The following is a 14,908-nucleotide window of genomic DNA, read 5'->3' on the forward strand; positions in this document are numbered from 1 at the left end:
ACTCAAAAGCTGACGTAAGGGTGAAGTTTGAAAGATTTGACATCCGCAGGTGACTCATTTTCAAATGTGCTTTTAGTACACACAGAAAGAGTGAACGAAAAAAAGACCTTTGCTCTATATTTTTTTTCCTCTTCCCAAGAATGCACGTTTTTCTACTAGTTGGGGGTGGGGGAGGGTCCACAATCTGTCAAGGAGGTGGCTTTCGCCTATAAGGACAGTTGGAGGTTCTAGTACTCCTCGGCTAGCCGACAACTGGAAATCCAAGCCCTTGCAACAACCAAAAAGTAGGCCGTTTGTACCGCCCGAAGGTCATATAAATAGAAACCCAGAGCAATAATAAAAGAGCCCTACCCACAACTACAGCTACTGGCTCTTTAAAAGGCTCAAATTTCATGTTGACAACCACAAAGAACATATAAGAATTTTCTTTGAAGCAAATCTAGATTAGGGGGGAGTGTAGCCCCATAACCTCCATTCTTCACGTCTGGTTTGGAGCGGGATATCTCGACCCTACTATCATTATGCCTTTGCAATATTACACGGTTCACCTCTATTTGTGACATTTTCTCGTATGTGAGAGTATCCATCTTCTTGGGTAGATATTGTATCGCAAGTGCTCTTGTTATCCCCTTAGTCGTGGGCGTGGGTAAAACCCTTAGTGGTTTAGTCTGATTCTATTCTATTCTTAACACATCACTATTCGCTGCAAATTTCCATTCATTGTTGATATATATTAACATTTCCATCAGAGTTATATTCTTAAAGACATCAGTTTTCACGATGGCAGTGGGACACTATTTACTATTGAGGACCTTACAGCCTGTGGGCTGTGGCCCTGCAAGGTGTCGCATAAATTATGCCATGAAAATATGGATAAGCAATTACAATTTCACAATCTGTATATTCAACACATCAAATCCCCAATTCCAGGCTCCTAGCAATTTTGCATGGTTCATAGCCACATTCATAGTAAGGCAAACGTGCACCCGCTGCTTTAATAAACGGATGACAAATGTTTCCCCGCATAAATAAAATAATACCAACAGTACAAAGAGAAAGAAAAAAAACCAATCCTGAAAGCTTCACAATCTGTATTTAACACATCAAATCCATATCGTTTTTGCACGAATCATGGTTCTGTACTCTCTTCCAACTCATGTTTTGATTCCTTCTCCTCAGAGATGAAGTCTGAACTACCTTCAGCAGCTGAAGTCCCATCATCATGTCCTACACCTGGAGGGTTCTTAAAGAGTTCATGGTTCTCCAACTGAGAAAGCTTATCTTTGGACTCTCCCTTCAGAAGCTCTACCACCTCAATCATGGTGGGTCTCTTGTCAGGTTGACTCTGAGCACATATCAGAGCAACTAAAACAATTCTTTTAAGCTCTTCCTCCACATACTCGCCATTAAGCCTTGGATCTGCAAATTCAGTAAATTTCTTCGCACAAGCCAATGGCAGGGCCCAATCGTTTATTGAACGCTTCACTGTGGAACTGAGTTTTTCAAGTGGTTTTTTGCCACTAGCGAGTTCTAGAAGGAGGATTCCGAAACTGAACACATCACAACACTCATTAGCTTTACCTAACATGGCATATTCTGGTGCAAGGTAGCCAAGGGTGCCCTTGACTCTTGTGGTCACATGAGTTGCACCATCAGGGATCAACTTGGCGAAACCAAAATCAGCAACCCGAGCCTGGAAGTCTGAATCCAATAACACATTGCTTGCTTTAATATCTCTGTGGATGATATGTGGTGTTGCTTGGTGGTGAAGATATCTGAAAAGCATTAAATCTTAGTATTACTAAAAAGACAGAGGCATAAGTTAATGAAGAAAGCAAGTTTAGTCCTTAGTACTCACACAATTCCCTCGGCAGACCCTATTGCAATATTCATCCGTCGATTCCAATCAAGAAGGCATTCTGATGAGTGCTGTCCATGAAGATGAGAGAGTAGGCTCAAGTTCGGCATATAGTCATATACGATCAACCGTTCCTGACCTTCAGCACAATAGCCACGAAGACTAAGAAGATTCTTGTGTCGTACTCTTGCCAATATCTCAACTTCAACAGCAAATTCCATGTCCGCTTTGTTGCTCCAGACTTTCAATCTTTTCACTGCAATCTACATGCATACACAGATGAAAATACATAGAGTTGCAAGCAGCCAACAAGAAGAGATCTCAGAAAAAGGTTACACAGTTAACACTACTATTTTGGCCATCAGCATATTTTAAAGAGGTTGGTTTCACAGGCAGCAGGTAAAATGTTTTTATGAGAGGATTTTGAAGCATAAGCACCTGAAACTTCTGATTAAGTGTTTTAGAAATCACATTTTAAGGTCAAATCAAAACTCACAAGTCAGAGTCATTCATTAAGGAACTTAATCACGTTTTTCCTTCAAGCAATAATCATCCTAGCCCGATAGCAGAACTGAATGAAATAAGTTTAAAAAAACTGGTTACTGTTAACTAATAAGGCAGCCAAGGCATCAAGTTGTTGGAAGTTCACTCACAAATCATTGAAAGAGATCTTTCGTACTTACATTGAAGGATTGGTGAAATAGAAAAAAAAGAAGCCAGTGGAGATGCCAGATTTAGGGTATTTTTGCCTGCTACTCAATATTTGATTGGTAAAAAAAATAGGGAGGAGATCAACCCCCATCTATTGCTGTCTTTCTTATTCATACACGGCTCCACATCACAAAATTACACCCATAATCAACCTTACATGATTTTCCTTCCCTTCCATTTTAGTCCTTCAAGTTGGGCGTTTACCAAGGTAATGAAATTCCTATAAGATCATAAAAAGTCCAAACCCAATTCTTCATTTCCTGCTCGTGATGAGCCTGATCATGTAAAATTTCAAGACCATTTACTGCAGTAGCAGTCCTGGGTTGGGTGCTTACATTCATTTATTTCATTTGAATTAGTTCCACCCTCACAATCTGACCCTTTTCAGTGTTACATGATAAAATCATCATAGACTAAGGGTCAACTAAAATTGAGAAAGCTAAAGGAAAACTTTTGAGATGTATACCGCCAGATGCCTAAGATACCAAATGGCCATAATGGCCCCGTATGGAAACACAGCTTAATTAAGCGCTTATGATCATAAGCGCTTATGACATAAGTGCTTATTCATAAGCTATTTTAAAATATTTATTGAAATAAATCGAAAATAAGCATATATAGGCATCAGCTCTTTTTCATAAGCTATCTTGAGTAGCTTATGAAAATAAGCTCAAAACAGCTTATGGTAGGCCATAAGCTGTTTGCATAAGCTCTCTCAAACACTGGCATAAGAGCTTATGCTATCAGATAAGCTCAAATAAGCTCTTCCAAATGGGGCCAATATCTGGGACACATATTGTGTAAAACTAAGCAAATTAACCATACCGAAACAATTCAGCTTAGAATGATCAAGAATAACCATAAACAAAAGCTGATTTGATAACATGCAACAAAGAGCAGAAAATAAAGTATATTCCTACTTGTGATCCATCCCAAAGCTGGCCCCAGTATACACTGCCGAATCCACCTTCACCAAGCTTGTTATCATAGTTGAAATTATTTGTAGCAGAGTGCAATTCTTTCAAAGAAAACACCCTCCATGCGGGTTGCTTCTTCCCTCTCCCTTTGCTGCATTAATAGAGACACTATCATCAACCATCTATCAAAAAAGCACAAGCAAGACAAGACTTTAAACCTAAAACCTCTACTTCAAAACACCTTCAAGTATATCATCAATGAAAAAAAGCAACTAGGTATACCCAGAACAATCAACTATACATGTTATCCTAATTGAGTTAATTCATTAAGAACAAACACAATCTCTCCTCCAAATTAACCATTAATTTGACTAATTCCTGCAATTTAAGCTAAACCCAGAATCTAAAACCCTATTCAGTACTAATTTTCCTCAAAAAATGAAGAAAAAAATTGGAATTTGATATGTCATCAATGTATCACATCTGATCCAAAACAATTATACTGGTAAAAATCAAGTAAAACAAACATACAACAAGGAACATATATTATCAAGTAGAGACTAAAGAAGCATTGTCATACCGATCCGAAGCATTTCCACAACAAAAGATTGGGCAAAAAGCCATAACCTCCCCACCAATCAGCCCCCACTGTCTCTTCTTATCAATCGATCAGAAAAAAAAGTGAACAAAATCGAAACTTGAAATCGACCCACCAAACGAAATCAAGTGCTCTGCTATAAAAGTCGTTGCTTTGGGAATTTGTTTCAGCGACAAAGACTTTTGAGAGAGAAAGTGAAGAAGACAGACATAGTTTGTGGGGTGTTGTTGAAAACGTTGTATGTGAAACTGGAAAAACCCAGCAAAAAACAAGGAAGGGAACAAAAAGGGTTATTGTTGTTGTTTTGATAGAGCAGATGAATGAAATGGAAATGGTGTGTAAGCGAAGTCTTCTTTTTATCCCTTGGTGTTCTTTAACTCAACTACAGCTGTTTGCAGATTTCAAATTAAAGAACAAAACACACACAAATGGGGGGTCCATTTTCTTTTTTTAATAAGAGAATAAGAGAATGGGTGATATGTTATTTTATTTATTTAATACATTACAAGGATCGAAATAGCTTCAAAGGAAAGAAATTTGTATATTTTGGTTGATGTGTGATCCGTAAGTCTACGAATCATACCTAAAGTAGTAAGAGCTTGGGGACATGTAGGTTGGGTGGGAGAGGTCCAGGGATCAATTCATGCCGGGTGCAATTTATCTTTCTGATATACCAAAAAAAATGTGCGATCGGTAAGTACTTCTGTAAGCGAATTTTGGTTTCGGAGACATGTTATGACCCATGGTGGTGATTAAAGTCAAGCCAACTGAATTGTTCCGAACATTTAATGATATATTGCAAGGTCACCTAAATATAACTATTCTCTCGGAGACCTTTCTTAAAGTTTTCTACAAACCTCAAGTCACTAATATGACAGTTGTGGCGATCGGTGCCGAACTGATCGAATCATTCTGAACATTTAATGATATATCGTGCGCAAGGTTACTAGAGATAACTATTGTCTCAAAAGACATTCCTTAAGACTTCCTACATACCTCAAGTCACTAATACGACGGTCGTCGAGGCTATAAATACAAGTTTAGCCATTAATTAACTTAAGCATTACTCATTATGTAAAATTGTAGTTCGTCTAAGTATCATCTCAAAAGACATTCCTTAAGGCTTCCTACAAACCTCAAGTCACTAATATATACGACTGTCGTCAAACTTATAAATACAGGTTTAGTCATTCAACAACTTAATTAAGCATTACTCGTTATGCAAAATTTTAATTCTTCTAAGACTTTAAGGTTCTCTCTTTGACTGACTTGATCCGACATTCCTCACCATGCTCCGTCGTGGATATCTCCACCCCAACTAGGGCATTCTACCTACAACCGCCACAAAAAAATCAGAGGTGCTTAATGTTCCATTTCTGAAAAAACAATGACCAATCTTAACTCTTAAGACTCCACATTCATATAATAACAAACTGATACTAATAATCTAGCATATTATGATAATAATTATCATCATCATCATCACGAATTTTTATTTTTGGTAAAGATGACACTCAAATGAAATGTCATTACATTAGATAATGACATACTCTGTAATATTCCAACATACAATGCCCTTACTTTTCGTCTGAATTTACTTCACTGAGTATATTTTGTTTCCTACTTACTTTTTTATAGGCATTTTGTTTCCTAGTCGTATGACTTTGTAGTGCTGAATTTCGTCCCCTCTGTTAGTCAGGTATATCTAGCTAGAAGTTGTTTCTCTTACTTACGTGATCAAGTGCTCACTTATATATTATCAGTCATATTTTTTTAATTTTCATATGCTAACTTCCCAACCGAATGCTGTGACATTACTCTTAAGACTCGAAGATTACATTAAGTAGATACACATTTTTTAATAAATCATGCATTTTTCATACACACCATCTAAACATCTAATTATGAACTAAAATACTTAAATAACTCAACTATCTAAATGTTGTGTTAGAGTTGTTAATAATATTGGTGTAGAAGTAGTTCAAACTTCAAACCAATTGAGGGCTTAGCCCATATTGCAGAAAATTGTACATGCTTTGCAAGGCAAGGTTTTGCTCTTGTCTCCCTTCTACTTCATACAATTTTATATTTTATGTATTTGTTCTTACCCTGATATTATTATTAATCTATTTGTTTTCTTACACAATAAAAAAGTTTTGAACCACCAATTATTACCTTGCAAGTACTACTATAATCTTACAATAAAATATTATCACTGACACTGATCTTCACATATTGATGTTAGTTTAGACATTAATTATCACTAGTTGGACAATGCTTAGCTTCTCTAATTAACGGTTGATTTTTGCACTGACAGGTAAAGTCAAGCGAAGAATAATTGTCTTTTTGTTGTGCACTTTGGTTTAGATACTATATGCGTAAGCATAAAGAGACGAAAACTCTTGGCAGCAATAACAGATATGCCAGACTGTATTATAACTAACATCTGCTATGCCGTTTTGGACAAACAGACATGGGAGACCTGGATTTTTTCCTACCGATGCCACAAGAGGACATTTTGTGTATGTTTAATTTCATGTTAGTGTGAACATAAAGGTAACTTTATATAATTATATATTTTAAGGTGTCAATGAAGAAACTATGATTTATCACATTTTGAGTTTAACACGAATAAGATTAGTAAAAATTTATCATATTCAATTTGTTGTGAATTTATATTGAACTCAATAGAAATTCAAACAAATACTTGGGTGGGGATTCTCTCAAATGGGGAAAAACTTGAGGAAATAATGTGAGTAGATCTCAACCCTCTATTTATTTTAAAACATATCAAAGGCTGAAACTAAGAGAAGATTAAATAGTGTATTTTATGTGTGATGTACTCAATCATTTCTTTTCTCTACCTAATTCTCATACTATGAGATTAACACATCCAAATTCATTTTCGTGTAGTATGATAAACGTAAATCATTTAATCACTGTAGAAAAATTAAATCACCCAAACCTAAAATACTCAATAAACTTATCAAGAGAATACTGTGTGTTGTGTGTTGTTGCTCGGTTTCTCTTCACGTTTTCTCTTGTTAAATAGAAGAAAGCAAGGAATGATGCTTGAGGAGATAAGTTATAGAAAGAAAATTCTTCTTTTTCGTTGCTATATTTTTCAATTAGACCTGCATGTTGTATATTAGGATACTCAGTGGTATATTGGCAACTTAATTGTATATTTCCTTGCTCCATCTCCATGTCTGCAATGCTTTAGCGTGCTTTCGTAAATTTTGGGTGGTTTAATTTTTCTACAATTATTTAATGATTTACGTTTATTATACTATACGAAAATGAATTAGGCTGTGTTAATTTTAAGGTATGAGGATTGGGTAGAGAAAGGAAATGATTGGGTACATCACACATAAAAGACACTATCTAATCTTCTCTTAATTTTAACTTTTGATCTGTTTTAAAAGAAATTGAAGGTTGAGATTTACTCACATTATTTCCTCAAGTTTTTCCCCACTTGAGAGGATCTCACCCCAAATACTTCTTAATTCTTATATAATGTTTGAGTCAATTTGTTTTTTCTTAGAATTAGTTCTCCTACTTAGAATCTACTCATGCTTTGTTTTTTGGCATAATTGGATTTTACTTTAACATGTATTTACACTTAAATGTAAGTGTAATGTGAGCATACTTTTATTTCAATCTATTAGAGGAGTTCTTAATACAATTTATCTTAAAATTCCCGTTATCATCTATTTACTTGTTTTACCGGCAAATATCAAGCCATAGACACACTTTTTGTATTGACAAAAAAGGCATCATTTTTTGTTCCCTTGTAATAAAAACACCCATGTCCCCTTGATGAACTAGTCGTTCTAGTGGGTGCTTGGTTTTACTTTCATTGTTGAACTAAATGTAAACATGATTCTACGTGCGTATCTCATATTATAAACAAGAAAACTAAAATTTAACTTTAATGTGGATTGAAGAAGCGATATATATTTTTATTGGTTAATTTTAACATAGATTCACATTTTAATAGAGATCTAAACACACATTTAGGAAAACTCATAAATCTGATAGGTGACCCCTATCCTCCCTCCCCCACTCACTATCCATTTATGTTACTTCAAGGACACACCTGATTCCAATGGTGGTAGGGCCTCCTTATTACCAAAAAATTAAAATGAAAATAACTGGCCAGCACATCAGTGGCCATCAAGACAACACTAGCAGACTAGGTAATGGGAAGAAAAGAAAAACCGCACATTGTTAATAATCCTCCAAAACTACAAAGTTTGGAATAATTTGTATAACCTTATTTTACAGTATATTATGTAAGTGTTTAAGAAAATTTATCTAAATAGTTTATACCTGAATAAAACACATTTTCAGCTTATTTTAGTACACTTCTCATTTTAGTTAATGAATAAGTACTTATATAATAAATATTTGTTATCAGAAGCACTTATTAATTAAGTTATTTACCTAAACACACCCTTAATTTAGGGTGCGCAAAGTATTGTAGTTTGTTTAAGTAAATGGGGAAAACATCTATATGCCAATTTTCATGTGTGAAAAAAAAACAAAAAAGGAAGGTGCTCACAAAAAGGCTACAAGGTGATTAGATCGAGTAGGTTTATTGCTTTATCTTAGAACTCTAGAATAAACATGTCTATACAAGATGTAAGAGACTACTTTATATAATTAGTGTCTCGTAAATGGTGATTAATGTGAGAGCGAAAATCATGTAATTACAATGATGTGAGAGAGAGAAGAGAATTGTGTGATTGCATTCATATGGACGGAAAAAATTAAGGAAGTCTATATTAATCAAGTCGAAAGGGGTGCATATACAAGTCATAAATGGCTAGCTAACTTGTTGCTCGCGTGCCTTTTCTTGAATTGGGTCAAAGCTTCTTGAGCTATCTCATGACCACCTGGTCAGCCAGAAATCTCATATATGGTCCATAAGGTAAAAGGGTTACATGAATATAACAAATTTTTTTTAGTATTGTTACCTGTTGCTCCAAATTTGCTAGTAGAACATTTGTTTTTTTTAATTCTTTTTCGTATGACTTCTCTAAAAAGCTGCAACGAATATGTTCTAATATTTTGATGTTTAATTTGAGTTGTTTTTGTGGGTTTGTTCACTTGCGGATGAAGGTGGCATATTAATTATAGATGCCTTATCATAGGTATGCTACTATATAATATAATTTTGGTCATTAGGTAGGGCAATGATGATTCAATGATTGATGTCAGGGCTGTGAGTGGTTGTCCTCTACCCTTCTATCTAAATTGTAACACATGTTGTAAGTGAGTTGCTGTGAAATTATCCAAACTGGTTTTTCATGACCAGTAACAACCATGCGCAAGTACAATAAGAAACAAGGATCATGCCCAGCTTATACTAGGAATTACCACTGCATCAAAACTGAATGTTTCACTAATTAACAAGCCCACAAAACGTACTTCGGCAAAAGGAAGATCAAGTTAATTTTTTTTTTATATGGAATGATATTGGTGGTCGAGGTCTGTGTTCCCTTGAAATATATTTTTTAACCATTTTTATGAGTGTTTTTCCCACTACTATACATTTAGATAATTTCCGTAAATTCACCAGTTCCACATTCATATGGTATAGTTATTTGATTTTAACTAGAAGTCACATCCATTGATATGATGTTTTTTTAGGCTTAAATAAGTTTTTCGTTCCTATCTTTTACAAAACTTATTTAAGCCTTTTTTTTATGAGGAGTGTATTATGACATGGTCTGCTTGATGCTATCCAAATTACTTTTGTCTTATTGAATATAAATTTGATGATGACTTACATCATTTGCTAATTATTTGGAGTCTTTAAGTTGGTGGTCTTATGCAGACCAAGCAATACTCATAGTACCCTTAATTTGGGGAAATTATGCATAACAATTACAAGTTAGGGATAATGTTTGGTCCTCAAGCAGCGAGTAAATGATTGTAACATATCATCATTTTTGCATTGACAACCAATTTAACATCGACCAAGGTTGTCGCTAACATTTGATAAGGAGATTTTTAATGTCGTAAATCGTGTTGGTCAAGCTCAAACTATCTAGAGTCGGTCTTTACGACTGATGCTAAATATTATGAATTTGCGTCGGCCTAAGTGTCAAGTGAATTTGTCAGTTTAGAGTCGGCTAAATCGACACTAAATATAGCCCAAACATCGAGCCTGACACTAAAACACTAGCTTCAATCCATTTAATGTGAGTCACAATAATGACGCTAAAATGGAGAGTCGGCTTTCGTCTTTTTAGCTTATAACCACTTTCCTTGTTGTGGTATTTCAAGTTTCAACCGATGCTTCAAATTCCTTCAAATGAATCTTGCACTCTTTGATCTAGAATAAGACTGGTATACTTGTGCTTGGGTTGATCTTGGAGACTTGAGTTTAGATTTCATTTGAGCTTAACTTTGAACTGACCATTTGAAATTGAATTTGAATGAACCGAGCATAAAGGTTTTGGTCTTCTTTTTAAGTAGATCTTGGGTTCTTTGATCTTGAATTGGCTTTAATGACTTGTTCCGAATTGTTCTTGAAGCTTTCATTCGTATTGGTTTTGAAATACAATTCAAATTAGTCATGGCCACAACCATTTTGAGCTAGTCCTTAGAGCTTGTCATTGGAGCTGATCATGAGGGTTTGTTCTCATATTCAACCTTGAAACTTCAAAAAGATTTCTCCTTAGATTGAACCTTTGAAGCTCTTCTAAGGCTTTTCTTCTATTTAATTTGAATATCCACACAAAAAATTCCTCACCTTAACCTTTTAATCTTTGTGAAACCTTCCTCTATTATCCAAACACAATTATTTAGCTTCTCTCCATACTTAGCTATTTTTAAAATTTAGTATTAATATATAGGAGTTACTTCAATAGTTAAATATGTTCCAAGTCCCTGATATATGGGGTCCACTTTAAAATTAGTGTTTGTAAAATTTTCACATATTTTTTATCCTTGAAATATATTTTTTAACTCAAGGTTGTGGAGTTCGGGCAGTGGCTTGAAAAGGGAAGGGAAGGGAAGAGGAAGAAGGGAGAAGAGAATTATTTTTGGGTTGAGATAAGCGTCCTCATTTGGAGGCAATCCAATTTGAGTCGGGAACATCCATAACATGGTGAGACTAATTCTCACAGCGGAGGTTTTTTTCATGCATAAAACTTGAACCCAAGACCTTACTTAAGGGGAATCAAGCATGTACCACTTGAACCAACCACCCGTTGGCGAGAAGAGAATCACTGAAAGTGATTAATTTTTTTAAGCATTAAAGCTTATGTATGTAAAAGTACAATTGGACAATCCTGACTAGGGCCTACCACATGAACTAGTGAATAGGCAAAAACACGGAACATGTAAATACTGTAAAATCACTAATCATTATTTCAAATAAAAAGGGTAATGATATATACACACCTCTTTTTTTATACACTTCATTTCCACCTATTTTTATTTCTATCTCTCTCCTCTTATCATCTATCACATCTTATACTTTCCCACTCTTACTTTTTCTTTTCTTCCTATCTCTCTTTCTCCACCTCATTTCATCTCATTTTGAGGTGTGAATAAATAATTATTGAATAAAAAATATTTCAGAGATTAAAAACTATGAATTTTTTTTCATGACCAATTTGATTAGTATCATTTAATTGAGTGACTTTAAACATATTTAAATCTTATTTCAATTTTGGAATAGTAATTATAAGTAGTTATACAATTTTTGCTAGACATCCGATCGACACATATTAGAAAAATTGCCATAAAATATTAACGGTGAATAAAAACTACTCTAACATGTTAGACAATTGTATGTTTACAAGAAACATAATTTGAGAATCCATTTTAGATTATAAAAACACTCATTCTTCCCCAACAATTCTCCTATTCCAAGGGCTAATACCTTTAAAATTCAAGAATTTCGACTAAAAATTAGAAATTTCCACCAACACTAAGAAATTTGCACAAATTTCAGTTTGAGAAAATTTGGTTAAAGCACCACTTCATTATATGATGAAACTTGTAAAATTTAATTTTTTTTGGAATGCTTCACTTATTCCATGGACATTTAGCTTTAAAACTCGAAAACTTCGAACAAAAATTGAAAATTTCCACTAACACTCTAACATTTGCACAAATTTAGCATGAGAAAGTTTGGTTAAATTTCTCCTTATCATATTATGAAACATGAAGAATTTAATTTCTTTTCGGATTTCATCACTCACTCCATGGGCTAACATCTTTAAAACATAAAAATTACGGCTAAAAACAAAAAAAACTACACTATGATACTAAAATAATTTATATTATTAATCATGAGTAAAACTTAGTTAAAGCATCCCTTCTTTATACCATGAAACTGAAAAAATTTAAATTTTTTAGATTTCGCAACTAAATCCATGAGCTAAAACCTTTAGGCTTATTAGCACTTTTGGTCCCCCAGGTTTCCAAAATGTGCAAAAGGAATCCCTAAACTTTAAAAATAGCATTTCGCTACCCCCACGTTAGGCTCCGTCAACACTTTTGGTCCCTCACCAGTTTTCCGTCAAAAAACTAACAGTTTTGAGGGTAAATAGGTAATTGAGCAAAAAAAAATTTAATTAAAATATTTAAAAAATTAAAAACCCAGAAAAATACCTCCCTCTTCATCTCCCTCATCATCTTCATCACCATGCCTAGGAAACCCAGGCAAAAAGTATCTTTCTCTCCAATATATCTTCATCTTCTCAATTTTTTTCCTAAAAAAATCAGTATTTTTCAAATCCAATACATTGTTCCTGTGATTTTTGCTTCAATCTCTACCAGCTTGCTTCCCCTCTTCCGCATTTGCATTTTCCCCTCTTTCCCATGAATATGAACCAACTGTTCTGCAATTCCATGTTCCTACATATGTGAAATCCATTATGAACAACGACGATTTGTTCAATTAGGCGGCTTCCGAGGCACCACCGAAAGCAGCGCCCCGAATCGCACGGCCAGTGCCACCATCGTGCAAATCGCGCCGCTCCGAACCACCACCGCATGGAGACCCAAGTCCGCCGTGAGCTCCACTCGCGCCTCTTCCTCTCGATCCTGTCACTCTCTCCACACTTATGCCCGGATCTGAGACCATATCTGGGTTGGGAGAGGCTGAGGGACGAGAAGAGGGATTCGACGGTTGTTGGTTCAAAGGAAGGGATTCGACGGTGGTATTGGTTTTAGAGAGGAGAATCGGCAGTGGTGGAGGTTTTTGAGAAGGGGTTGGGATTGCAGAAGAATGAGAAGATGATGAAGAAGAGAGAACAGAGATGAAGAAGAAGATAAATTAAAGGATTTTTTTTATAATTTTTTCTATTTAAATTTTATTAAAAATTCCACGTAGCAAAAAACGTTAGTTTTGGACGGAAAACTGGTTAGGGGACCAAAACTGTTGACGGAAACTAACGTCGGGGTAACAAAATGCTATTTTTAAACTTTTAGGGACTCTATTTACACATTTTTGAAACCTGGGGGACCAAAAGTGCTAATAAGCCAAACCTTTAAAACTTACAAATTTCGAAAAAAATTTAAGAATTTGCACCAACACTAAATATTTGCCCATATTTTACGTTGAGAAAGTTTGGTTAAGGCTCCCCTTAATCATATGATAAAACTTGGAAAATTTAATTTTTAAAAATTCCGTCAACGATTCCAAGGGCTAATACCTTTAAAATTCAAGAATTTTAACTAAAATTAGAAATTCCGCCACCACTCATAAATTTGCATAAATTTTAGCTTGATAAAATTTGGTTAAAGCACCCCTTCATTATATGATGAAACTTGTAGAGTTTATTTTTTTTTTTTGGAATTCATCACTTATTCCATGGGCATTTAGCTTTAAAACTCAAGAATTTCGAACAAAAATTGAAAATTTCCACTAACACTCTAACATTTGCGCGAATTTAGCATACGAGAAAGTTTGGTTAAAGTTCTCCTTATCATATTATGAAACGTGGGAAATTTAATTTTTTTCGGATTTCGTCACTCACTCCATGTGCTAACAACTTTAAAACATAGGACTTAGGCTAAAAACAAAAAAAAACTACATCGATACTAAAAAAATTCATAACTTTAATCGTGAGTAAAACTTAGTTAAAATTTCCCTTCTTTATACTATTAGACGAAAAAATTTAAATTTTTTAAATTTTGCAACTAAATTCATGGGCTAACACCTTTTTTTTTAGAGCAAAAGAGCTTTATTAATAAGTCAGAATAAGAGAACACCCCCGAAAGAGAGAAACCAACCAGAACAAACAACAAAACACCTTCAAGAAAAAGCACAAACACCCACCCGAAAAATAAAAAAGGAACAAAGAGGCACCAACACTAAAACATTTGCCCGTATTTTACGTTGAGAAATTTTGGTTAAGACTCTCATTAATCATAGGATGAAACTCGGAAAAATTAATTTTTTTGAATTCTGTCACCCATTCCAAAGGTTAAAATTCAAGAATTTCGACAAAAAATTAAAAATTTCAACCAACACAAAAAAATATGAACAAATTTTGGCTTGAGAAAGTTTGGTTATAGCTGTCCTCCATCATATAATGAAACTCTGAAAAGTTGATTTTTTTTTGAATTATGTCACTCATTCAATGGCAAATACCTTTAAAATTCAAGAACTTTAACTAAAAATTGAAAATTTCCGCCACAACCTAGAAATTTGCACAAATTTTAGCTTGAGAAAATTTGGTTAAAGCACCCCTTCATTATATGATGAAACTTGTAATTTTTTTTTTGAATTCGTCACTTATTGCAATGACATTTAGCTTTAAAACTCAAGAATTTCGAAAAAAATTTGAAAATTTT

The 14,908-nt window shown here is 34.4% G+C and overlaps 1 protein-coding gene across 1 annotated transcript; it reads right to left on the minus strand.

Moving 5' to 3' along the window:
- Positions 1–868: 868 nt before the first annotated feature.
- Positions 869–4,505, minus strand: LOC130745767 (PTI1-like tyrosine-protein kinase At3g15890). Its single transcript, XM_057598138.1, has 4 exons — positions 4,067–4,505; positions 3,490–3,637; positions 1,859–2,121; positions 869–1,775 (listed from the first exon to the last, which is right to left on the minus strand). Exons 1-4 carry the CDS (start codon positions 4,108–4,110, stop codon positions 1,130–1,132), a joined length of 1,101 nt encoding a protein of 366 aa, XP_057454121.1. The 5' UTR covers positions 4,111–4,505; the 3' UTR covers positions 869–1,129.
- Positions 4,506–14,908: the final 10,403 nt, after the last annotated feature.

The sequence above is a fragment of the Lotus japonicus genome, chromosome 3, assembly GCF_012489685.1.
Source record: "Lotus japonicus ecotype B-129 chromosome 3, LjGifu_v1.2".
NCBI lineage: Eukaryota > Viridiplantae > Streptophyta > Magnoliopsida > Fabales > Fabaceae > Lotus > Lotus japonicus.